Genomic DNA, 26,438 nt, shown 5'->3' with positions numbered 1-26,438 from the left:
AAAAGACATAAAAAATTGGGCTGTAAGCTTCCGAAAATAAAAATTGACTACAAAAATGCAGCAGCCTAACGATTGAGTCACTTCGAGTCAAAATTTAGTTAAAAATTAAAAAAAAAAAAACGGTTCCGCGAAGTATCGAACTCATTCCCTCTGGAACACCAACCAGAGACGTAACCCACGCGCCATCCAATCAATTGAACATAATCGTCGAATTTACAAGTTAAATACGCACTCTTCTCGTCTTTTGCTTTGAAAGAGAAAAAGAAAGAAGTGCCTATAGGGTGACGTCATGACCGGTCAAATAGTGTTTCAGATTCAAAGACCGGCGCCGGTCAAATAGCCACTGCCAAATAGTTAACTAAATAATAATATTATACCTAAAAAACAAAAATCAAATTAGACATCAACATTTAAAAAAAATACAGAGGATTGTAGTAGTATTGCGGTCTATAAATACACAGTCAATATATATAGTCCTTCAGTTGCTGCAAAATGACTTGAAACCTACATCTTTTTTCTAATATCCTGAAAGTCAAATATTAATGGTTCATTTTGCTCAAAGAAAGTTTTGTAAAAAGTATCTGTTTAGTGTGACAAGTTTGTGATGCACCCGTGTATACCTTTTCGTACTGGTGCACCCCATGCATATTTTGGTGCACCCTAGGGTGCACCGTGCACACCGGTTGAAGAGCACTGGGCTATATCATGGTCGCAACACTTGTGTAATGTCTATCCAAAATAAAAAAATATTTTGTTAAGGGCAATTACCCCCTGACTACGCCCCTGTCTGTGTTTAATTAATGTACTTAATGTTTGGGTGGAATCGGAGACCTCTTGGTCTTTTGCTGCCATCCTTGTTGCGCGAATTATTACTTGTGTTTATTATGTTTAGTTTTTTTGCCAACAAACTGAACGGAATAGTAAATAATAACTGATGTGGGTTAAGACTGGAATCTTCTAAAGTTCAATGAAGTTTACACAAATTCTTTTTGTCAAACGTGGTTGGTTACGGTTTCCAGGCACACCTCCTGACAGTTTTAAACTTATTCGCCATGGCACAGTGAAATGGAGAGATTATCAAGCTCGATACATCGATCCTCCTTACTGGTACTTTGCCATTTTAAATAGTGTTTTATTCTAGAATATAAATAACAATATGCATACAGTCCTCGAAATTCATGGCGGACACGACGGTCATGTCCGTCGTCACAGCATGTGATGTCCGCGGGAAGTACCATCTAGATCGGTCATATTTGTCCGCCGAGAAATAACACAGGAACTACCGATACAAATCGTCATTGCATAGCACGAACAATTGTTGCAAAAATATTATTTCCCTCGCATTCCAGCGTGCATCTACAAAATGTGAATACTGTATTATATTCCTTAGCTTCGATTTAAGCAGGAAAACTTTCGATTTTACATTGCTTCAACGATTGATGACATTGAATCAGCGTAACAAAGCTGAATTCTTCGCCAAGAATCGATGGGAGTACCGGTACATCTACACTAACCACGCGCAATTTAGTTCAAGTCTTACATCAATGTCTGGCTTTGATCTCCAACCGAGTAATATTGATAAGGCAAGGTTGGTTACAAAATTAAATTATACGAGTAGGCCATTACAGCACACAGCAGGATGCAGCAAAATTTGTTAAGTTTTGGTATTACAGTAAAAAAATGCCCAGGGAAATTCACTTTCGCTCACATGATACGCAAAAATAAATCTAGAAAAAGTCTAGTGAAACTTTGCACAGCAGAAAATAATAGCGTTAGTGTAGAAGTTTTCCGACTCGTGCCCAGAGCATTGTGACGCAAGAAGCCACACAACCTCGTTAGGTGGAAGTTAATCAGTTATGCGGCATATTAAGCAGCTACACGGCGCTTTGACTCTTCAAGCGCATGTCGTTTGTCTGATGAAAACTTTTCAGAGTGACTTCGCTGAAATTTTAAAAAGCCATCTACACCGTAGCTATAGTTCTCAAATGGCGAAGAATTATCAAGATAAAGTGATTAAGCATGACGATCGACGTTAAAACTTGTGTGTCCGCCGAGAGACCTAATTTGTCCGCCGAGATAGCTGCTCAGGCCGAACACGTTTGTCCGCCGTCAACGAATTTCGAGGCCTGTGCATATATGGTATAGTTAATAATATTGAGTACCATAATTAAACTTCCAGTGTGTTACTGTCTATTGTATTTTTCACTTCATTTACTTTTAGTTTACATATATACAGTTTTGTTTACCTTATCAACATATCAAATAGGGTGCTTGAAGCGACAAATCAAAGAAGTTTTTATATCTTGGCTTTACTTAATACTAGTGATGGAACAACCTCTGGTTATGACTTTGGCCATTCTTTTTAAACTCCGGAGGTGTGTGGCTGTGTCAAGTTCATGAGCTTGGATAAATCTTTTTTTGTATATTATATACCTTCAATTAGTCATGCAAGACTACACATGTTGCTTGTAACATTGGTCTTAAATATTGGTCCGCCCCAATATCTCAGTTGGTTATATCAATATCGAATATCGTATGACTATCGCATGACTTCATGAACGAAAAAGCTTCAAGCGGCACTAGTTTGACTCCCGGAGTGTGCGCTTAAGCATCACATTTTAACGACTGCTCTCCATTCAGCAGCACCTTATGGATGGAATAATTCCTGAGCAACAAGACTTCAACAATCGGAAACTTCACTCTGTCAATCTGGGTGATTGAGCCTACTGTCAGTGGTTCAAAGCCTCTACAGTCTACAAGTATGCGAAACTTCCAGCATTCGGCTTTCAAAGCAGCTTTCCCACTCCGAGGAAAAAGATTCAATCGATCAAATATAACTGTAAGATTGAAAAACGGGATAAAAGAAGACAATCAAAAATCTTCAAAACAATACAACATCGGGTGGATAGAAAACATTGCCAAACTCAAAATTTACCTAAAAGTTTACTCCTGAATGGACCCCTTTTTCCCATCGGAATGGCCTGTTTCGGTGAGTCCGATTCGGTGAGTCCAATCCCTTCACGGGGGATTTTTTTAATTTTTTTTTTAAATTATCGGGTACCGTACCCTAATTGTCATTGTCGTTTTAAGGTTAGGGGATAGGGGTTAGAAGTTAGGAACTCACCGAATCGGACTCACCGAATAGTAGCACACCCTTTTCCCATATTATATCCTTCTAGCGTCAGTTTAAACTGAGGGCAAAAAGGGAAGGATTCCAAGCATACTAATGCTAATAGTCATGCTTTTAGGTTAATTTGATAATAAATGATAAAGAATTTAGCCAAAGATTTGACCGTTTAACTCAAGAACAGGACTTCTATCAGCATCCGTACATCAGGAATCATTTTTGTGCTGTCAGTTTAAAGTTTTTAAAAGGAGAGGCTTTGAACCACTGACGCAGCCCTGGTCACAGAGATCGATAGAGTGAAGTTTTCCTCTTGTTTATGAAGTGTTGTTGCCGGGAAATTATTCCATCCACTAGGTGACTGTTGAATGGAGAGATTTCCTGAAATGCGTTGCTCAAGCGTACACCCCGAGAGCCTAACCAGTAATCGCTTTAAGATCTTGAGTTAGGTGCTTAACCAATAACCACTCACCTAACTTAATAGTATGTTTGTTGATTATCGGCAGGTACCAATGGACAACAGAGTCACCTTATTCACCTCAAGAACAAAATAAGATCCTGATGGGAAAGTCTGTTAATTGGTACATGAATAATTATAAACATTTGAAATTAGTAGCACCCGATGAGTGGCTCTTTCGAGTTGGAGATGATGTTGAAGTTCTTGTTGGAAAAGATAAGGGAAAAAAAGGAGTTGTGATTCAAGTAAGTCAACCGGCATGACTATGTTTCAACATTAGTATCATACAAGACCAGAACAACCATTGCTCAAACTAATTAATGAATTGGTTAATAACTGAGAATCCCGTTTTGCTTGTTTTGCATGAGATTTACGGGTAAAGCCTTTTTTAATCTGCATAGCTTACTGTCCAGTGTCCAGACATGTGTTGAAAATACAGGGTCCCATAGCTAAATTAGGATTTTTGCATTTTTTTGTTTTGTAATTTTTCAACTTCAATACTCAAAAGAGTAAAATTGTCATTTTAAGTTTAACTAAATGTTTACATATAATCCTTATCATCTATTTAGCACAATTATTCAATATGATGGCCCATTGCTTTGATAATTTTGGATCTTCTCTGGCGAAGCTGTAAACCATTTTTCTTCACTTCATCGGTATCGAGATTCCGGGATGCTCTTCAAATGGCTGCTTAAGAGAGTTGAGATTAGGTGTGTGTAGTGTTTAGCTCTTTTTAATAACTCAGGTACAAGTAACTAAAGTGGCTGCTGATGGCGACAGCCGTATATATACGCGAACTGTAGGTCACGTGCTCTGCGGATGAACACACAGGGAGGTAACACTACATCTCCCCTTCAAGAAACTAAAACGTTTAAAAGAAACAACACCAACGTAGAGAGAGGAAAGGCTACATCTCCCTTCGAAAAAAAAATACAACTCCACATAATATAGTCAAGAAGAAGACTGAAGGAGGAAGGGCTACATCTCCTCTCGATAGAAAGAAACCTCATAAAAAAACAACAACAACAACCCCGAAACAATTACACGATACTATTGCCAATTATCAGTATAACGAACTGGTGGCTTCATAGTACGACCACTGCGGGTTCTATACAAATCAGAATTGGGCTGATCATGGTCAACCTGATCAGTTTCCGACTCTGTAACCGGGATTTCGATCTTTTGGTTTGCCGGTCTTGATATTAAACTGTGGCGGTTTCGTCTGATAATGCCACGAGGAGTTTCGACCAGGTAAGAGCGAGGGGATGGAGCTTGTTCAATTATGTGTCCTTCATCCAAATCTGGCTCGATCCAAACACTTGAGTTTGGAGATAGGGGAGGCAGCACCGTTGCTCTATGTCTCTTATCGTGATCTAACTTTTGCTGTTGTTTTAGTTCTTTATCACGAAGGCGAAATTGTTTTAAGTAAGGCCACTTTGGATCATATATTTTAGGATCAGCGCCCAGCGGGAACAATCGATCGCAGCTTGCATCCCATTAATAGTTCACACGGACTGAATCCAGACTGCAGTGGAGTGCTTGCGTAATTAATGAGTGCAAGTTGTGGATCCGTTGATTTGTCGAATAGCGATTTCACTGTTTGAACAGCTCTTTCTGCTTCGCCATTGCTCTTTGGATATCGTGGACTGCTCGTTTTGTGTAAAAACCCATACTCCTCGGAGAATCTGCAAAAGATGTGAGAAGAGTATTGAGGGCCATTATCGCTGACGAGTATTTCGGGGATTCCGTGAGTCGAAAAATTTTTTTTCAAATGTTCGATAACATCAAAGGACGTAGTGGAGTGGTCAAGACACGACGCTTCAATAAAACGCGAAAAATAGTCGACCACAATCAAATACTGTTTGTTCTGCCATTGGAACAAATCACAGCCAACTTTCTGCCAAGGATAGTCCGGCAAACTCGAAGACATGAGAGGTTCTGGGCTGTAAACACGGTGTTGGCTGCAAGCAGAACATTTGGTTACAAAACTGGAAAGGTCATCATTCATACCAGGCCACCATATACAAGATCTAGCCAGGGATCTACACTTGACTATTCCTTGATGACCAGTGTGGATGCGGTGAAGCATATCATTCCGTAGCTTGAGAGGGATTAACAGGCGGTTGCGAAAAAGCAATAAGTTTCTTTCAAACGACAGTTCATTTCGGACTTTGAAATATGGCATCAAGTGCAGATCTAGCACGGATTTGCTCGGCCACTGCGTTTGACAGTAATCAGTTAATTTAGCACATACCGGATCATCTCGATTTTCGGCGCGAATCTGATCTAAGCGTTCGGACGAGGCAGGCAGTGAAACAATAACGGCATCCACATGAAGTTCTGCCTCCTCATGCAGATCATCTTTGTTGCCCGTTGAAGCAGGGCTTCTGGAAAGCATGTCTGCTGAACAAAGTAATTTTCCTGGAACATATTTAATGTCGTAAGAATACCACATCAATCTCATTCTGAAACGTTGAATGCGAGGAGGCAACTCGTCAAGACTTTTGTTGCCCAGCAGCGATATTAACAGTTGATGATCAGTGTTTATTTCAAATAAAGTGCCAATTAAAAAGTTTCGGAATTTTTCACATCCCCAAGTTACAGCCAATGCCTCTTTTTCGATCTGGGCATATCGAGTTTCAGCCGGAGTGAGTGATCTTGATGCAAAGGCAACAGGATGCATTTGCCCAGATTGCATTTGCCACAATACAGCCCCTAACCCATAAGAGGACGAGTCTGCTGAAAGAACAGTTTTAGCTTTAGGGTCATAGTGAATTAACACAGGGGTATCTGTTAACGCAGACTTGATAGCATTGAAAGATTTTTGTTGGCTGAGGCCCCAAACCCAAGAGGTCTGTTTGCGTAACAACTCTCGTAATGGTTGTGACAATTCTGCTAGGTTAGGCAAAAATTTTGCAAGCTGATTAACCATGCCCAAAAACCGGCGTACTCCACTTGTGTCTGAGGGAGCTTCCATGTCTTTAACAGCCGATATCTTTTCAGGGTCACCATGAATACCCTTGTTATCAACTATGTGGCCCAGGAATTCTATCGATTGCTTGGAAAATTCACATTTATTGTCATTAAGAGTCACTCCTGCAGCGGACAGCCTAGCCAAAACATCATTCAGTCTTTTATCGTGTTCACTTTTTGTCGCCCCAAATATCAACACGTCATCCATAAGACATAACACACCAGGTAATCCTTCCAGAATAGACGACATTTCGCGTTGAAAATGTTCTGGGGCTGACGAGATTCCGAATGGTAATCGGTTGAAACAATACCTCCCGGATGGACTGATAAATGTAGTCAGCAATCGCGATTGTTCGGATACGGGAATTTGCCAAAATCCTGAATTGGCATCAAGTTTTGAAAAATACTGGGCACCCGAAAGTTTGGCCAGGGTTTCTTCGACGGTGGGGAGCATATGACGCTCTCTTTGAACACTTTTGTTTAGCGGTGTAAAGTCTACACAAATTCGTACCCTACCGTTTTTCTTAGGCTCCGTAACTTTTGAAATGACTCCAAGTTCCTCCATGCGCTTCAACTCACCCTTCACCTGGTCCTCCAACGGCAATGGAACTCGTCTCGGAGCTGAAAGACAGTAAGATTTCACCTCAGCTTTTAAGCTGATGTTATATTCGCACCCCAGTTTGCCTAAACCTGTGAATAAGTCTGGATATGGTCGCTAAAAATTGATTGCTGTGAAACCGAGAGTTCCCTGACATTATTAAAGCAAGCAAAGATACCCAGTTCTTTTATTGCAGGCCAACCTAGCAGTGGTTGCGTCAATCCTTTTATGACATAAACGTCCTGTGTGCAGGAAAGGTTCCTTACGCTCAAAGTCGCAGTGAATTTGCCTTGCAATTGCAGTCGTGTGGATTGAGGGCCGACTAAGTCAACATATGACGGGCGTAGCGAAACTTTAAGTTTTTTACTGTCTTCTAGAGACATCGCCGTAACGTCAGTTCCTGAATCAATTCGAAACCGCATCATTACGTCATTCACTTGAATGTTTTCTTCGGGTCTGTCGTTCATTGCACTATTGTTTAAATTTCCAAGCATTAGATCAGATTGTGAGTTGACAACTAGGTGAGTTGACGACACTTTGTTGCGCTTACTTCTGCACACTTTTTGGAAGTGGCCTAATTTACCACAACTGTGACAGGTAACATTGCGAGCAGGGCAAATCGTTTTAGAATGAGCCGCATTTCCACACCATGAACAAGATTAGTTTGATTTGGTTTGTGTTCAAATCGTTGTCGCACTGCGCTCACTGCAGGCGTGCAATCATCAAAACGTGTGCTGTCCACTTCTAACACGCTTGTTTGCTGCAAGAGCTTTTGCTGCTTTTTCACCGATTCGGTGTTGCGAACCATCCGAATTGCTTTATCAAGGGTCAATTCCGAATCTAGTTGCAATCTTTCAGACAAGCCTTTGTTTGAAATACCAACTACAATTCTATCACGGATTAGTTCATCGCGTAAATTGCCGTAATTACAGTTTTCCGCCAAAGAGTAAAGCGACGTAATAAATTCATCGGCTGTTTCATGAATTTCTTGTTTTCTGAGGTTAAACTTTGTTCGTTCGTATATGACGTTGTGGTGAGTGTCGAAATAATTGTTAAACTTTGCTATCACCGTGTCATACTTGTTCCTGTCCTCTGCACTTAACCCGAATGTTGCCAAAATATCGTCCGCTTTATCTCCGATCAAATATGTCAGAAAGTTAACTTGTTCTTTCTCAGGCTTGTCACTAAGTGCTGAAGCAATTTTGTATCGTTCAAATCTGCGGCTCGAACCTCGCCATTCTTCTGGCTTTTCAAAATTAAACTGGTCTGGAGGTCGAAGGTTTCCAGCCATTCTGACACCATGTAGTGTTTAGCTCTTTTTAATAACTCAGGTACAAGTAACTAAAGTGGCTGCTGATGGCGACAGCCGTATATATACGCGAACTGTAGGTCACATGCTCTGCGGATGAACACACAGGGAGGTAACACTACAGTGTGGAATTGAGTTGGGCTGTCCTTCAATCATGCTGAAATACCCGTAGTCAATCACAGAAGCAGAATTTTTCTTTGCATTAGATGAGGAACTTCTAAAGGGTAGCAGCCGCTCGGCTGGAACATTGGGCAGAACTTTTGTGTTCTGATGAGTGATGATTTGCAACCTTGTCCACAATGAACTTTTTCTTGACAAAAATGCAAACATGTCCTCTTTTGTTCTTGAGTTGATTGAGAAGCTTTGAACATCTTTCAAAGTTTCAACCCTGATTGATCTTTAGCGGGCACTGAGGAGTAGGCTGTACCAATTTTGGGTAAATGTCTCAGATCTTTACATGAGTTGGTCAAAATTTGTAGTTAGGATCATCATTCACAAAAATGACAAAAAAAGTTAAACTAATTGTCGTTTGACAACATTGCCTTTTGTCATGGCTTTCAAGAGAAATCAGTACTGGTCGGGAAACAATACGAAAAAACGGAATGGCCCGATTCGGTGAGTCCGATTCGGTGAGAGCCCTATTCGGTGAGAGCCCTATTCGGTGATTTTTTTTTAAATTATTAGGTACCGTAGCCTAATTATCATTGCCGTTATAGGGTTAGGGGATAGGGGATGGGGGTTAGGGGATGGGGGTTAGGGGATGGGGGTTAGGAGATGGGGGTTAGGGGTTGGGGATTAGGGGTTGGAGGATGGGGTTTTTTTGGGGTTGGGGGATGGGGTTTTTTGGGGGTTGGGGGATGGTTTTTTTTTGGGGGATTGGGGTTTTTTGGGGTTGGGGAATGGGGTTTTTTGGGGGTTGGTTTTTTTTGGGGGTTTGGGTTTTTGGGGTTTTTTGGGGGGTTTGGTTTTTTTTGGGGGTTTGGGTTTTTTTGGGGGTTTTGGTTTTTTTTGGGGGTTTGGGTTTTTTTGGGGGGTTTGGTTTTTTTGGGGGGTTTGGGTTTTTTTGGGGGTTTGGGGTTTTAGGTTAGGGTTAGGGGTTTTAATTAGGCTACGGTACCCGATAATTTTCAAAAAAAAAATCAAAATCACCGAATAGGGCTCTCACCGAAAAAGGCTCTCACCGAATCGGACTCACCGAATAGTAGCAGACCCACGAAAAAAGGGCCCTAACAAAATACTTTTGAGCAAGAATACAAGCAAAAACAATTATTATGTGTTGCATGTTCGTCTTAATAAACTTAGGGTCGAATGCACCAACAGTGATTAACTTAAACATTGATTAAAGTTAATCATTGTTTAACTAAACAGTGATTAAAGTTAATCGTTTTTGGTATGCACCAACAAAATTTTGTTCATGATTAGTTGATCAATGATTAAATCAGACTGTTGATGGTTTTTGCTGAGTCATAACTCTAGCAATGAATGTTTAGATTGATTTGTTATGGTGTTCAGTACAGTTCAGTGGTAGAAAAAGGTACATACATTGTTTGTTCATAATTGGCAATGGCAAAAAGCGTTATATTTGCTGATAAATTATTTGGTAGAAATGTAAGCTCGACCGGTATTCACAAATTTGCTCGAAATGATGTCTGGTATATGTGAGCCAGGTAGTAAGTAGGCTAGCCCTTTTGTCAGGTGCCAATGATACAACTTTTTAAAGTGCTTCCTGGTTTTAACTACTGAAGTTGGTGTACCTAACTTTCACTACATTGTAGAAGCAGCCTGAAATCAGCTGAATTTAGCAAATGCAGTTAGGCTACAAGGTTGTTCATCAGAAATTTGAAAGTGAATCTTTGAGACAATTCCACTTAGAACAGTGTTTCCTAACCGGGGGTGGGAGAGGTGTTATGACAGTCTAATATCAAGAAACCATTTCTTATTCTTTTTAAGAAGTTGTGAAAGGGCATTTCAAGTGTCAGCGACGGTTGTGCAAGGTCGCTTTGCTTTTCAAAGCTTTGGTGGCCTATAAAACGTTGAATGGTAGTTTAACTAATTATTTCTGAAAGTTCCTTGGTTTCATATTATCTTAATTATTAGTCTATATTTTGTGGCCACTGTCACAAACACAGAAATATTGAATACAGTAACTCCTCAGCTTACGAACAAGTTGCGTTCCGAACGGCTGTTCGTATCTTAAATTGTTCGTTAGTTCAAACTGTACTGTCGTTTGGTGTAGCCTACAGAACTGCTTAAGCCTATGTCTACTAGACATTCGTCCATCACATACGCAACATAGCCTACACCTAAGTTTTTTCTAATATTAAACGCACAGAAATAAAGTAAAACACGGCAGACATTGTCTCAAATCATTGCATTGTATTTACATAAATATACAGTGTAGTGTGCAAAGTAGCCTAAGTAGTAGCCTACACTGTTTTATGGATTTAAGCTGTCCATCGACGTTGGAATAGAAGGGAAGGGGGACGTCTGACAAAAAGGCAGCTTATTCAAAACACATTAGTTGTTGAGTTTGAATGCAGTGATTCCTGTTATAGGGTAATCGGAAATTTCTCGGCAGCCACTTTGTCGGCGCTTGCTGCTTCATTGGAGACAGAGACATGATGCAAGTTTGCTCGTTTCTTGAAGCGTTGGAACCATCCAGAACTTGCAGCAAACGTTTCATCTTCCGCACTATTACCAGCTTTTGTCTTTAAGTCTCCGAAAAGTGACTTAGCTTTCTCCTGAATTACTGCTAGGCTAAGTCTTACACGCCGCTGCCACTGGTGTTTCATCCATAAATGGAGAAGCTTTTCCATTTCTTCTATAAGCCTTCCCCTTTTATTGCTAATGATGGTAGACTGCAAAAGCACTGCACTTTTCACATGTTGCATAATTCGCTCAGATTTGCTCTTGAAAATCGTGGCAATAATGGAACGATTCATGCTGTAAGAGCTTGTCACATTCACTATTTTTTCACCACAATCAAGCTTCTTTATTATTGACACTTTTGTTTCCTTTTTATTATTGACACTACCACTCGCCTTACGCTTCATACTATGCATCTTTTTACTATCTTACTATAAATCTCTATGTGTGGCAACATTGCGGCAGTGCACTCCACTGGCCGGAATACTGACCTACTGAGCGATTGTCATCGCAACAATGACCATTGTTGGATCACGCATACGAAAATCTACAATGGATTTTTATATCCATGTTGCCATTTTGATGATACGGAAATTATTATATGTAAAGAGAAAATAAGGACTGTTTCCAACACAAACAAACCCGCCACAGATGCATTTACGAAGATTTTTTGTGAGAAAATATAAATACAATTTGGGTAGAGAGGTAACTCTTTTAAACCATAAGCAGACATAACTCAGCAACAACACTACATTTAACATTATAAAAACAAAAAAGCGAACGTTTTCTGCTAGTCATATAGCCCTTTTCAAGCCTATAAGAAAAAATACATTATTAAAAGAAATGCTAAAGAATCATATAGTATCACAGCAAAAATATGGTCAAATCTAAACATTTGAGATGCCTCGCTCACACAAAATGATAACTGAGAATTACACAGCACAACAGGTCAAGTATTTCAGAGGTAAAATTAATTGATTGTTCAGACAAGGACTCAGGCATATTACGCAAGAAAGACAGAAGCACAAGAGATAGTGGCACAAAACAAAGTGAATGCGAGAAACACAAGACGTGATAATTCAATCAAAAAACTGCTAAAAGGTAAGAAGCTCCGCAAGCAAATAATTGCCTGTTGAGCCCTGGGTTTAAAGATTTGATGATCAATGCCTCATGAATCTTGGTGTCGAATTCGGACAAACACTTACGAACAATTTTGAAAGACTGCAATGACGGTTTATTGTTTGAGCACGATTGGCAGTTTCTAATATGGTCTTTAATTGCACTGTTTTTATTAAAATTGGCCAAATTCAAATGCTCTCCCACTCTCGTTACCAAATGTCGCGTGGTCATACCAATGTATGACGATCTCACATCATGCGAGCAAGTGAACTTATACACTCCGTTAGAACATAAGCGGAAAGGAGTTTTGGACTTTAACTGAAAATAATAACCAGCTTTAAATGTTTTATAAACGGGAAAAATTTTAACGTTAAACTTCAATGCAATAAATCTAGACAAGCTTGTGGCAAAACGTTTGGATTTCTTGCCAACAAACGGGATTGTTAGCAAGTTTTTGAAGTCAGGTTCCTCAACTGGAGACGTAGTGGAAACCGAATTCAAAAACCCTCTAAGAACCTTATTAAAAAACCAAGTCGGATAATGATTAGCACCAAAGTATGAGCGTAGTTTTTTGAAGTCGATACAACTCGATACACTGTCGTCTTTGAGTAGCCATTGCTCTTAATAATCTTCCAAGGAGTGTTCCCAACACATCTCAATTTGTATATATATATGGTTATTTGTTTTGGTAATTCTGCCATGTTTAATGAAGTTTGTCTAAATATGACTATACTATCTTTTAGAATCACTATTATCGGCAGAAAGTTTTATCTTGATTAGAGAAATAAAAAAATAAATTTATACAAACATGAAAAAGTCCTAATTTATCTGCAGGACCCTGTACATTATCTTCTGTTTCAAGTAATATTTGCTAACCTTATTGCAGTAATAAAATTTTTGTTTTAAAGTGCCCCTGACAGGTTAGACCCAAGTATAGTAAATTTTCTAAGCATTTTCTAGCGCAAAATTATGCTTAGCGAACTGTTTAATCTTAACCTCGAAGCTCGACTGGTTAGGGCGAAATTTATACAAAACGACAGTTCCGCAGCGCCACCACAGGCGAAACTCCATATTTCACTGCTCTGGGACGACTTTGGTGGTATTACGTCATCGTGGGTGGGCGTTGTTAGCGACGGATGAAACAAATGCTTTCTAGATGTAATTGGTGGATCACAGTTTGGTCGGAGTTGGTACAAGCGGTTGCTTTTTTCAAAGATTTATTGTTTTTTGCAGTTTAATAAAACTGTACTGAATACGTTCCTACAAAACCTAAAATATACTTGAAGTGAAAAATGAAGAAATCGTACGAATCATCATTCATATTTAATTCATCATCATTCATCACTATTCATAAATAAATAAAAGTTCTCTCTCTCTCCCTCATAATGTGCCTTCAGTTGGCCATTGAAATCCGGTGTAACGGCCATCTGGACTTGAAAATTGTTTCGGATTCGCCAAACAATGCATGACGGCAGCACAATCCGATTGTTGCTTCCGAGAGCACCACCTTGTAGTATCCACTCCAATACATGCCTGTAAGCGACTATTTACCAATACTGCCTGCAAGGAAATAAAATCACTTCGTTTAGTGTGCATTCTTTAGCGTTTAGGGTATGTTTAGCCTAATGTAGCATCCTTACTCTTTTGATAGGTCTCCGTTTTCTCCATTCGGTTTATTGTTTTTTTTCTCGAGTTCTTCCGGCTCCTCATAAAAAAAAGGTCCTCAGAACTGCAGGATGTAAGTGTGCCTCAAAATCGGTCAAATTGGCACTTCATGGCAACATACACAATCATTGGGCTGGGACATAGACTCGCACTTGTGGCAAACGCACCACCTACAGTTCCCAGCACGCTACTCATTGCTGAGAAGATCCAAATCGGGTTGGTAGTGTTAACAAAATCATCTCCACTGAAGTGAACATATACGACTAGTTTTGTATGGTCCATCCACTTTCGAACACTTGAAGAAAACTTTGACTATTTTCTTCTCAGCACCTTGTTTTGTTTGAAAGCATGAAAATATAGCACACGTCCTTGTCACTGACTCTGTCACAAAAACAGCAATTTCCAGGAATTAGGCCTACCTCAACCATAAATTAAGTGTACTGTCTGTGAGATACTGCTGTTACACTGCAAATGGCTATAGCCAGATTAGGACAAATAAAAAAATATCCAAATTGTAGCCCTACAAGAGTTTAGAAAAACTGCAATTTCAATTGAATTGAGATGCTGTTTGATAAAAATAAACTCAATCTATTTGATGTAAACCTCATAGTAATAATAAGTTGACTTTTTCCTTTCGGTAATTCTCATTTTGCACATGCTTTAGACCAATAGAGCCCCACACATTGACGTTTTGGAACAGTCGTACCATACCTTACCAACTCACCACAGAGAAAGAATGTATCCTTCCCACCCACGGTGACGTCACAGCGAGGTTGCCGTTTTTATTTTTGCAATTGAATGAGTGCCAGATTTGCCGAAAGTGAACGAAAGTTTGCAAGCGTGTAACTTATTAGCCTGTTGATATTTTTTACTATTTGCTGGTCAGGGAAGTTTGTTAGTGTCATCTCTTTGGTATCTTAGGTAAATTTAGCAAATTTATTTTCCTGTCAGAGGCACTTTAAAGTTAGTTGCAAAGGCTTCATTACTTTTAGGTTGTTCCCCAAGGAAACTTGATCGTAGTCGGGGGGTTACATTGCAAGAAAACAAGTAAGCAATACATGGAACATTGAATGCTAAGCTGAGTTTTAGAAGTGATTAAGTCACATTTAATTGGAATGCATGTTTATTACTTTTAAGGATAATACATTGATCCCTCCATAGTTATGGAGTTAGAATGTATCAACTTTCAAAACTTTTTTTTTTTAATTACAATTTTACAATTAATGCAACCATCCGGAGGTAAATGTTCATTTGAAGCATTGATGTATAATTTTAAGCTCTTATAATACTATTCTGCTGCAACATTCTTATTTCAAATCTGGTTTTAGTGGCATGGCAACCGGTCTGCTATGATTCGGAGATTTCTCCGAATTAAATTCGCCGAAACGGACGATTCCGCATGGCCACTCCCAAATAGTCATAGAGGTTTTTAGAGCTTAATCCTGGCGGTTATGCATACTTGTAGCTGCATTGAACTAACTGATACAGGTTTGATCTCCGGGATTGACAAAATAAAGGTTTTGCTTGTCGAAATGTTGTTCTCTGCGCAATGAATGGAGTGCAGTTCTTATATTACGTTGCTCAAGTACACACCTTTTGTGTTGAAACAGAGCGTTACTTGCATTTGCCATTCATAAAATCAGGTGGCTAAACAGCTGAGGTATCGGGGTGGATGGTCGGCTTCACAGAGCATCGTAAGAACTACAAACAATTGTGACAACGACTTACCCTTGCTTCATTACCCTTACTTACCCTTCACTTACCCTTAAGAAAAACAGACTAGCTTTATATCAAACAGCCGTATATCAAGATGAAACGTTGTCACTAAACTTTTCATTAAACTCTTCCTTTGAATTAACCAATAATCTAAAATGATGTGTAGTGTGACAAAAATAATCAAAAAGCAGAGAGTATCATACTAAATTGTCCTGATCTCTGTTGATAATATAATAAAATGTGGATCGCTCACTTATAAGTGTTTGCTTTGTAGTGAGAGATGGAGTCGCCCATAATGTGGAGCAACCTCTGCATCACGATGAGGTTTGTATATACCAACTTATACATTATTGGGCTTTGAATCTTGATTAAGCTTTTGTTTTAGCACAGTAGTAGTAGTCCAGTTTTAATCCGGTGATGTCCCCGTTACCATTATCAAGGGACAGGGTGGCCAGATTCACCTCTAAGTACCGCAATCGCCTTTACACTCTGCCTCCACATCGATCTGTCTAACACGTTGTTGTATTTTCAGACATATAATATAAAATGAAGTAAGTACGTCTCAAACAAGTAATAATAATTCGCCAACCAAGTAAATGAAAACCACTGACCTCTTGTGCTTACTCAACTAATTGTACAAAAGCAACGCAATATAAAGCAATATAGAAACGCAAAGCATGCAACTGAAAAACGTGGTACCGAACGCTTAATTGATTACGACGCATAGTGCGGTGGTAATCAATTCCAACGTCTGTACCAGAAACGCTGAATGTGATTAACTGATTATGTAGTAAGGCTGGTCACAAGTTACACAAAATCAACGTAAATTAAATGGCGACTATAACACACGTCCTCACTTGTCAAGCCCATCTTTCTGCTTTCCTCTTCAACTTGCCTTTTCCACGTTTTCTTGGGTCTTCTTTTTTACGACCCTCCACTTGCAACTCCAGCGCTCTTCTCAAAACATTATCTTCATCCCTTCTCAAAACATGCCCATACCATCTTACTTCTTTCACTTTCGCCAACTTACCAACATTCTCATTCAACCCAAGCAACTTCATAAGTTCTTCGGTATTTCTTTTGTCCATCAGCTTCACACCACACATTGCTATCACCATCACTCTCTCAGTTCTTCTTAAAATCGCCAATTCGTTTTCCCGTAAGCACCATGTCTCACTTCCGTACAGCATTATAGGTCTCACACGACTAGTATAAATTCTTCCTCTCAGTTTCACATGAAATCTTATATAGCACAATGGTATAAAATCACGTTATACCACAGTCTACAGTGGTTCCCAACCAGGGTGTTATTACAAATACTGTGGGGTGCCGCGAGCTATTTCTCATACTTCTTTTTTCTGTCTTCAAATGGTTAGCTAGAATCATTGTTAGTCACTATCACCTGTTCTCTTGGGGGTCAACGGTAGTATCTAGTAATAGTATCTCATATTGTTTTTTCTCAAATTTGCTTGTTTCAAGGTTTCGCTTTCGACAGATACGCTTCCTAGTCCCTGACGACTTAGTTGGGCCGAGACCCAGTCGAGCTTAACCGCTCGTCTGAAAAGACGTTAAACTAGTGTGATACTGTTCCGCTTTGATATTATTGTTTACGCAGTTTTCTCTACGTGTAGCTTTATCTGTTGGCCTTTATCTGTTGTTTGGTTAAACCGTTTCGCTACTGTCAAATCTCCTGCCAGGTGGACAATCATGATGAAGCATTTGTTTCATCATTGTTTCCTACCTACGTGTTGTTTTCGCATTATCGGAGTGGCCCGTTTCGGCGAGTGCCCTATTCGGCGAGAGCCTTTTTCGGCGAGTTCCCTATTCGGCAATTTTTTTAATCTTTTTTTTTTTTTAATTATTGGGTACCGTAGGTTTGTCTGCCATGGGGTGCCACAAAATATTTTTCTCGTCTTAGGGGTGCCGAAGCCCAAAAAGGTTGGGAACCACTGATCTACAGAAATAAATTTATGTCACAAAAAAGCATTTACGTATGTCAACTTAACACACAAAAACACAAATTCGTGAATTGAACATTATGAGAGATGACTTTGTCCAAACGTGATATGATGCCTTGGTGGAACTACAATAGAAAATTTAGTGGATATATTTAGTAAAACTTAACACAATGGTACTTGAACCAAGAAGAAAATAGAAGACATTAATTTCAGCACTGATTTTACATTTTCTTATTGTACTGTTGTTAACACCGCTGGCGCAGTGTTGGCCTGTTGTGCTTGAAATCACTTCTTTCCTGCCATAGACCTTCGGAAGTCCTCTGATTGTTTAAAATAATGGTACTTGTTAGATCGGTTGAGGCTGGGCGTTGAAACTGTTGTGGCCTATGAGAAATAACTATAATCGCCAATCAGATTCTATAAAAGTCTACAATAAGCTTAGCTACATTTCAATAACATACAATTCACAAACTAAGAGAAACGCTTAAGTACTCAAGTGCTGAACAATTTATCTGATTAGCCATTGATAGTAAAAAACAAGACAAAAGATTTTGAACAAAAGATTTGTTCTGAAAGTGATGTGAAGTGCTATCCTAAATTGTACCTACGTCTTACGTTATGTTGACGACGTTTTTGCTATATTTAATGATGATAATTCTTGTATGCAGTTTCTCAACATTCTCAACTCGCAACATCCTAATATAACTTTCACGGTAGAAAAAGCCAACCAGACCATTTCCTTTCTCGATGTCGAAATTAAAATTAATAAAAACAAATTTGACACTTGGGTTTGGCGAAAACCAACCAATACCAACCTCCTTCTCAATTTTAATGCTGTATGTCCTTCTACTTACAAATCTGGATTAATTAAATGCCTGCTCAAGCGAGCACAATTTATTTGCTCTAATTTTGATGATTTTAATATTGAAGTCAATCGTTTACGGTCTTATTTTATTGCAAACAACTACCCCACATGGTTTTTTAATAAGGTGCTGAGGGGGTTTTTGGATTCACGTTCTACGCACTCTCAAGCGGACGAACGTGAATGGAAAAACTGTCTTACAGTTCCCTTTGTGGGTAAAGCATCGAGATGCTTTGTCAGTAATATGTCAAGTTTTATCAAAATAAAGTTCAACGTGGATATTATTCCTGTGTATAAAACGTTCAAAGTTGGCTATTATATTCAGCTTAAATCTGGGACTCCCTCCTACTTGTGTTCAAATGTCGTGTACAAGTTCACTTGTTCGCATGACGCGAATTGTACATACATCGGTATGTCTACGCGGCATTTGGCCACGAGAGTGAGGGAGCACTTAGATTTAACTAATTTGAACAAGCAAAGTGCCATTAAAGATCACATATTCAATTAATTATCAAACATGTTCTAATAACAAACCATCCTTGGAGTCGTTTAGAATTATGCGTAAATGTTCCACCGAATTCGACACTAAAATCCACGAGGCTTTGCTAATAAAATCACACAATCCTCGCCTCAATACACAGTTGTTTGCCTCAGGTGCTTCTTATTTACTCAACGTCTTTTCTTGATACGTCATATGATGCGTCTTTGCCTCGTGTAATTTAAACGCCATGTGATGTGCCTTTCTCCTATGCTCTGCTGTTTCATTTTGCATTTCGTTTTTTCAATTCAGTGTTTAGATCAGTTATTCATTTTCAGTGTAGATATGATAAGCAGTTATTTTTTGTGTTACTTGATAAGGACTAACGTGTGTATGGCCGAAAACGTTTGTAGCTTATCATATAGTTTATATTCAATTTTAATGGATTATGTTAAATGCCGTGTGGTTGCTTGGTTGTATATGTCTGTGATAGTAAAAAATGTTTCAATAAACAATTTATGTTTGCTTATTGTTTTAATTCTGCGCTTAAGAGCTGATCTTCGACTAGCGATTGCATGGACCTATCTATTCATCTTTGTACATTGTGTGATGCAAAATGGTGAAGAACGACTGAATGAAGCAGTCATTGCGTTGGGATTGTTTGCATAACTTTAATTTAAGAAGTCAAACAAAACTTAAATTAAAAAAAAAAACTGGTTACACAAATTCAATCCACCACTAGGGATGCCCAAAGTAGAATTTCGAATCCTTGAGATTCGAATCCATCCAGATTCGAATCTAAAAACCGCTTTTTTATCGGGTAATTGGATTCGGAAATAATACGAAGAATAAATTTTTTTTTTTTTTTTTTAAATACGCCTGCAAGTCTTGCAACAAAGCAGACTTCCCACTTTTGGACTATTTAGCTGCAAAATACGTGGCCATTCCAGCAACATCAGCTTCTTTGGAGCGATCGTTTTCAAGCGCTGGGCTGACTGTTGGAAAACTCAAAACAAGGCTGACAGGGCAGCATCTGGAGAAGATAAACGTTCTACATTGCAATTCATCACTGTTGTGAACGATTGAGAACTTGTTAAAATGATGGCATTGCAAAGCTTCTTTTTCATGCCGTTATGTGTATTTTCTCAATAAAAAGAAAAGGTTAAAATTTACGCCGAAGATTCTAGAATAGGATTCGAAATTCTAGATCCGAAAATAAATTCTAGAATAATTCTAGAATGGGCAATTATTCTACTTTGGGCATCCCTGTCCACCACTATTGTTTTTCTATTGCAACAGTAGGTCGTTTGACCAGAACAATACTTAGCTTGCTTTTAACATGCTTCACTCATTCAATCTTTTGGCTATATCAGGGGTCACCAAATGGTGGCCCGCGGGCCGCATGCGGCCCGCCACGCTGCATCGCTGCGGCCCGCGGAAGGTATCAGCGTACAAGTATAACAAAAAATACTTTTCTTGAGGAGTTAATAAGCACGAAGGCAAAAAATACTTTCCGGGAAGCATATTTTCGCTTTGCATACGATTCCACCGACCGACCAATCAGATTATAGTTTTAGGTGGCGGTTGCTTAAAGTTATTCCAATGCGATGTCCAGCCACACTGTCTCAGTGGTTGATTAAAACGTTTCTTTTCCAATTTCGAAATTGTCTGTGAGCATAGGGTTGCTTATTTTAAGTTTGCAAATGTCATGTAAACACTAGTGTGCGTTTCATCATTATTATGTTTCATGAGCAGTATTCCCTGTAGGTCCTATGCAAGTTTTTGTTGGCAAAATAGATGGGTGTGCCAACTCAATTTATAATAAATTGGCAAAATATTATATATAGATTTAAAGACTTTTTCTGATTGTATTATGAAAATATTTAGCTTAGTACTGCAATAACGTTTTTTTTTAAGAAATATGGAACGTTTCACGATTTTACGTGTCACCCTTGCGCGGGGCCATGCTAATCTTCTCTGTATCGTTCCAATTTTAGTATATGTTCTGCCGAAGCAAGTACTGCAAAATGTTGTTAATCAACAATTCTTGCCATGCTGATAAGCACCGTAAGTGAGAGTTGTCAATAATAAAATAAAGACAGTTTTATTGACTCTCACAAAAAGGATGAAAAACCAACTCATTGCTTTTTTAGAGGGAAGACTGTTCATGAATTACGATAAAATTACGATTTTTTGGTGATTTCCACAAGCGTTTGTTTCATGGTACCTGGTTTCTTTTTCCCTGTTATTGGAGCCTATTTTTCGCTGATATGTTTGCAGGTCACTATTGTTGCCTGTATTGCGATGTGTCAAACATTTCCTTTTTCACTGAAAGTCTGAAACTGTTAATTGCAAGATATCTTTTGCGAAGTAAAGTAACAACACCACTCTTGCTTGGCGATGAATATTCTGATGAAACCGCTCGCCTCGCTATAAGTGCACAAAACAAGTGGCCTCGTTTATTAGGCATTGTTAAAAAAGTCAAAAGTGTTGTAAAAGGAGCTTGGCCTGGCAGTAGCGTTGTTCGATTAATTTTGTTGCTGCGGTATTCGAACATAAGTATGAACAACATGTAACGCTGGATACTGGGTACAAAATGCGTTCTTTTCTAGCATAAGAGTCAACCTACCTATCATTTTATTAGTGCGGCCCGCCACAGCTCTCCTTAGTGCCAAAGTGGCCCGCATGCAAAAAAGGTTGGTGACCCCTGGGCTATATCATAGTTTGCGTGATAGTTTTCTACTGTTACAATACATGGAATGGAAAGGGGTGTCTCGTGTTTCAAACAATGGGAAAAGTAATTTTATTGGTTGCTGTTATGTTTTAATAAATTACTTCATTATACTCGTCTGTGCACACATAACAAACCTGTTCAATGACTGCACCTTCCAGGTGAGCTTGCTTGATCCCGTCACCAACGAACGAACATCCGTGGAGTTTAAAGTGAACGAGCATGGACAAAGAACCCGAATGTCAGTGAAAAGCGGACATGTGATCCCTTGGTATGAACTTGCTGTGATGCAACGTAATGAAATAAAAATTGTCTTCCTACAATAAAATCTTTACCACCAGGCATAAGGGCAAAAATTTAATTTTAGGTGTTATAACAAATATTTGTTGTAGGGTTGTGTGAGTCCTACGACGGTCATACTCTTCCATTCATTGTTTTTTGTTATCGGTCCGTAAAAAGTTTTTGCGGATTAGCACAGTTTTGAGCTCGGACGGTAATTTGTGATTTATATTCCTGTTTGTAATGATCAGTAACAGTAAGTAACAAATACGTTGAACAGCTAAACTCCAACTCTACAAGCCAAAACCTTACTGTTCTCGACTTGCCAAGAAACAACTAATTTTACTTCACATTGTTGACACGCACAGTTGCAGTAGTAATTCAGTTTTAATCCAGTGATGTCCCCATTATCAAGGGACAGGATGGCCAGATTAACCTCCAAGTGCCGCAATCGCCTTCACACCCTGCCTCCACATCGATCTGTCTAACGCGTTCTCTCTTATCAAGCCCACCTTGCTGCTTTCCTCCTCAACTTGCCTTTCCCACGTTTTCTTGGGTTTTTCTTGTTTTCTACGACCCTCCACTTGCAAGTCCAGCGCTCTTCTCAAAACATGCCCATATACCACCTCACTTCATTCGCTTTCGCCAACTTATCTACATTCTCATTCAACCCAACAGCACAGTCCTTCTTGTTATTCTTTACAGCACCATGATTTATGTGTGTTTTCAACGTATCAGTTGTTGCGTTGTTGAGCTTGTAGAGTATTTGTTAAGTTTCATTAACAATTACATTCCATTTCGCACACTTCATTTAATTTCATGTGTAACAAGAATTAACAATTTTAAGCCTATCGTGGTAAAAGTTTACGTACTTTGCCTTCCACAATGTATTATATGGTTGTGTCACAAATGAATTCCCTCAGGGTCCACGTCTTTTAGGCGCAGACAGTTAGGCGCCGCTCAAATAGGCGCGCACACTGTGGTGTCTGGATATTTAGGTGCGGGGCACCGTGGCGCCCGTTCATTTAGGTGCTATTCCTAGTAAAGTCTGCAGATTGTATCAGCTTGGCAGGTGGGGCAATGCTTTTCACGCAAAATGTTATATAAATATTGAACAGAAAATATGTTATTTTGTTAATTCACGTGTGGAGATGAGGTGCGAGACAACGTTCTACTACTCTTGATATTAGCACATCTCCACAGGACATTTGCTATGCATCCTGAACACAGGTTGCAGCCAGATGGAACTTTGCTTAATCTGTTATCTTTCGCAATTACTTCTGCTCGGGATGGATTGGTCTTGTGGCGAGTACGTATGAGACAACGCTCTACTACATGAATACATTTCTATAGGGCATATGAACCCTGGCTACAAGTTGCAAGCATAACGGTGCGACTTTGCTCGTTATTAAACCTAGTCGGGGTTTTGACGGAAAACTAAGTTATTCTTCACTCAAGCCTACCACCCGCTTGAATATAGGCTACGGTATATTTTTTACTGATGTTTAGTGTAATTATTATTTGACTCACTATAAGTGAACTCAGTCATGTTTGGAAACTTGAAACCTAGTCTAACAACAAATAAATGCCGAACACGCACATTAAAATACAATATACTTTTCTGTTCAATATAACATTTTGTGTGAAAAGCATTGCCGGTTTAAGCAGCTTCACTCACGGAAGCCATGACATATTTTTCCGTTCAATATAACATTTTGTGCGAAAAGCATTGCCCTACCTGCCAAGCTGATACAATCCGCAGACTTTATTAGGAATAGCACCTAAATGAACGGGCGCCACAGTGCTCCGCACCTAAATATCCAGACACCACAGTGTGCGCGCCTATTTGATCGGCACCTAACTGTCTGCGCCTAAAAGACTTGCTCCCTTCCCTCAGTAGCATTTTTGTATTTATTAGAAGAGATTACTTACAACGGTCGTGAAAACACAGTAAACTATTAATAAAGTTTTTCACAATCGTAGTAGATCTTCAATTCTTCATAATCTTAATCAAACGATTGTCTTCCCATTCTCTATCTCATTGTGTTCATCGCGTAGTTCCTTTTTTAGTCCGACTTTGTTTGCCTCGTTCTTCACCTGTTCTTTTTGGACGTTCCCGTTTCCTCTTCTCCTTCAAACCCAATGCCTTTTATGTAAAAATTTCCTTCCCCCTCCTTGTAACAAATTGATTTGAAACACATTATTCTACAAATCAAGCTTCATAACCATATGGAATCGTAGGACAGCTCTGAAGTATTCTTTTGAAATATCTTCTAAGTTTTGTTCACATTTGTGAATATCGTTGTGGAATTCAACATTAAAACAAGAATCAGCTTTGTACCCAGGACGTGAATGGCTGATGAATTGAAACTGTGGAAGAGCCAAATGTCCTGTATAATGTCCTGTATAGAGGGTTGCCCAGCGAAGTGTGGACAAGTAAAAGTGTGAGTTTTTCAGTTAAATGAAGACCTAAAAGCTACTCATAATAAAATCCTAGAATTGTTTAACATATCCACCTTTCTTCTTGATAACCTGGCGGAGACGAGGGATCACACACAGTTTCAGCGTCAATTTCTGCCCAAGAGTTAATCAGTTTTTGTTTCAGAACCTCAACACTTAAATGGGATACAGCGCATGACTTCTGCTTCAAGATAGACCATATCCCAAAGTCCAATGGATTTAAATCAGAAGATAGAGGCCAAAATTTAATTTTGACACCAGCCTCGATGAAAATCAAAGAGATTTTGAGACCTTTGGACGTAACTCCTGCCCAAATCATTACCGAAGCTTGTTTTTGCCTTGTGAATGAAGTTTACTGAATCTTCAGATTTAACGCAAATGCGATCATTTTGGCTGTTGTGTATGGCTTAAGCGGTGAATAAATTATGATCAGTCCAGAGAACTTATGGCTACGTGCCATCAAGGAGCTTATTCAGAAGAATCGTTAATCTTTCGAACACCTTTTTTGTGGCATTTCGTTTAGTAATTTTGTTGGGCTTGACCGTATGATCCCTTACCAGCACCTTCTAGACGGTTGAACGGCTAACATGTGCCTCTTTAGCAAGTTTTCTGGCGCCTCTTCCAGGATTCCGTTGCAACTTTTCTCTAATGTTCTTATTGAGTTTTTTGGTTCTTGTGAATCTCTCTGGGGTGCACCTGACCTTTGGTTAGCAGCCACCAGAACGGTTCACAATTCCTTTTAAAACCTTGAAAATCTTAGCAGGTGATAGCCTCTTATGACAATGTGTTTCAGTGATCTCATGTATTCGTCATGGGTGTAACTTTAATTTTTTAGAAAATTTATAGAATATTACTAATCTAGGATGTTTGCACTATTGATCTGTAATAATACAAATAGTTTAGTAGTCTGGAAATGTGTTTAAATTTAATTTGAAATTTAGTCCACACTTTGCTGGGCCACCCTGTATTTATTCATCCATCTCCATCTTCCCCCTTTATCGAGTGGTTTTAACGGCTTTGTTGTATTATGTTGTACATTTCTTTGTGCAGTCATGATTAATAAGATTTCTTTAAAGGTTACGCAACTAATTTTACTTCACTTGCTGAAGATGGGGCAAATGGTTGATGATGTATTTAAATATAAAATTCCTTTTCCAGGCCTGTGGAAATCTTATCGGATGGAACACCGAAGAAAGAATATGTGTTTGGTGAGAAAGACACCAACTTAAGCGATGCCACTGCTAGAACGTACAAGCCCTCTCTATCTGCCTGGGAGGAGGAACTCACTAAAGCGTTTGGCGTCACTGATCCACTCCGACGGAAAACCTTCTGGTATTGACACACTGTGGGTTTTCATTTGTAAGGTTGATGGGAATCCATGTTCTTGAGTATTGTAAGCAGAAGATCGTTGTCGCAACCTGTAAGAGTCTTCCAGCTCTTTCGCAATTGCTTTTTCAAATAAACTGGCGGTGTGTTTCCCGCTTTCGAGTCAAGGAGTAGCATGTTCAAATGTTGGTACAACTTTCTCATAGCAAGGTTTAATGATGCAGTTTTTCGCTCTAGCCTACTTCTAATGGGTGTGCAGGGCAAGACTGGTCACATTTTGGTATTATTGCCTATATCTTTAAATAAAGTTAAAAATTTTCCAATTTTTAGTGTTAAACAGTTGTATTAAGGCTTCCTTAAACCAGATAGCAAGTAAATTTTATTTTTAAGTTATGTTTATACAACATCCTTTTTACAAAAGTGTCAAATGACTGGTTGTGCCCCCAAGTGAGGGTAGAACAGATCAGTGTTTTTTTTTGATGAAAGAAAGATTATAGTTACACATACAAAGAGAAACAACTTCTATAATGACCGCAATCATGGTTCATAGTAAAATTAGTCAAAAATGTAGGCTAATGCTCAAAAACCGTTCAAATGACAAAATCAATTTGCAAAATACAACTGAGAGCACGTATCACAAAGCAAAGTTTGTTGATTCTTTTTCCCACTGCATAGCTCATGGAGTCGCTCTTTGCATTTACTACATTGCACCCTAACTTCTCATGGTTTAGAATCAT

General features: G+C 39.1%; 1 protein-coding gene and 1 non-coding gene across 3 annotated transcripts; one reads left to right on the top strand and one right to left on the bottom strand.

The window, feature by feature from the left end:
- Window positions 1–896: 896 nt before the first annotated feature.
- LOC145766059 (large ribosomal subunit protein uL24m-like) lies at window positions 897–25,871 on the top strand. Of its 2 annotated transcripts, XM_082577715.1 has the most exons (6): window positions 897–1,107; window positions 3,631–3,826; window positions 14,884–14,938; window positions 15,882–15,931; window positions 21,798–21,907; window positions 25,534–25,871. In XM_082577715.1, exons 1-6 carry the CDS (start codon window positions 968–970, stop codon window positions 25,712–25,714), a joined length of 732 nt encoding a protein of 243 aa, XP_082433841.1. In that variant the 5' UTR covers window positions 897–967; the 3' UTR covers window positions 25,715–25,871. The 2 variants fall into 2 exon arrangements, with proteins under 2 accessions (XP_082433841.1, XP_082433842.1); XM_082577716.1 differs by lacking the exons at window positions 14,884–14,938; window positions 15,882–15,931.
- LOC145767739 (U6 spliceosomal RNA) lies at window positions 20,821–20,926 on the bottom strand. Its single transcript, XR_014288888.1, has one exon. It is a non-coding gene; the product is annotated as a U6 spliceosomal RNA (small nuclear RNA).
- Window positions 25,872–26,438: the final 567 nt, after the last annotated feature.

This window comes from Aplidium turbinatum, chromosome 3 (genome assembly GCF_918807975.1).
Source record: "Aplidium turbinatum chromosome 3, kaAplTurb1.1, whole genome shotgun sequence".
NCBI classification, from domain to species: domain Eukaryota; kingdom Metazoa; phylum Chordata; class Ascidiacea; order Aplousobranchia; family Polyclinidae; genus Aplidium; species Aplidium turbinatum.
This window is presented reverse-complemented; position numbering and strand designations above follow the sequence as displayed.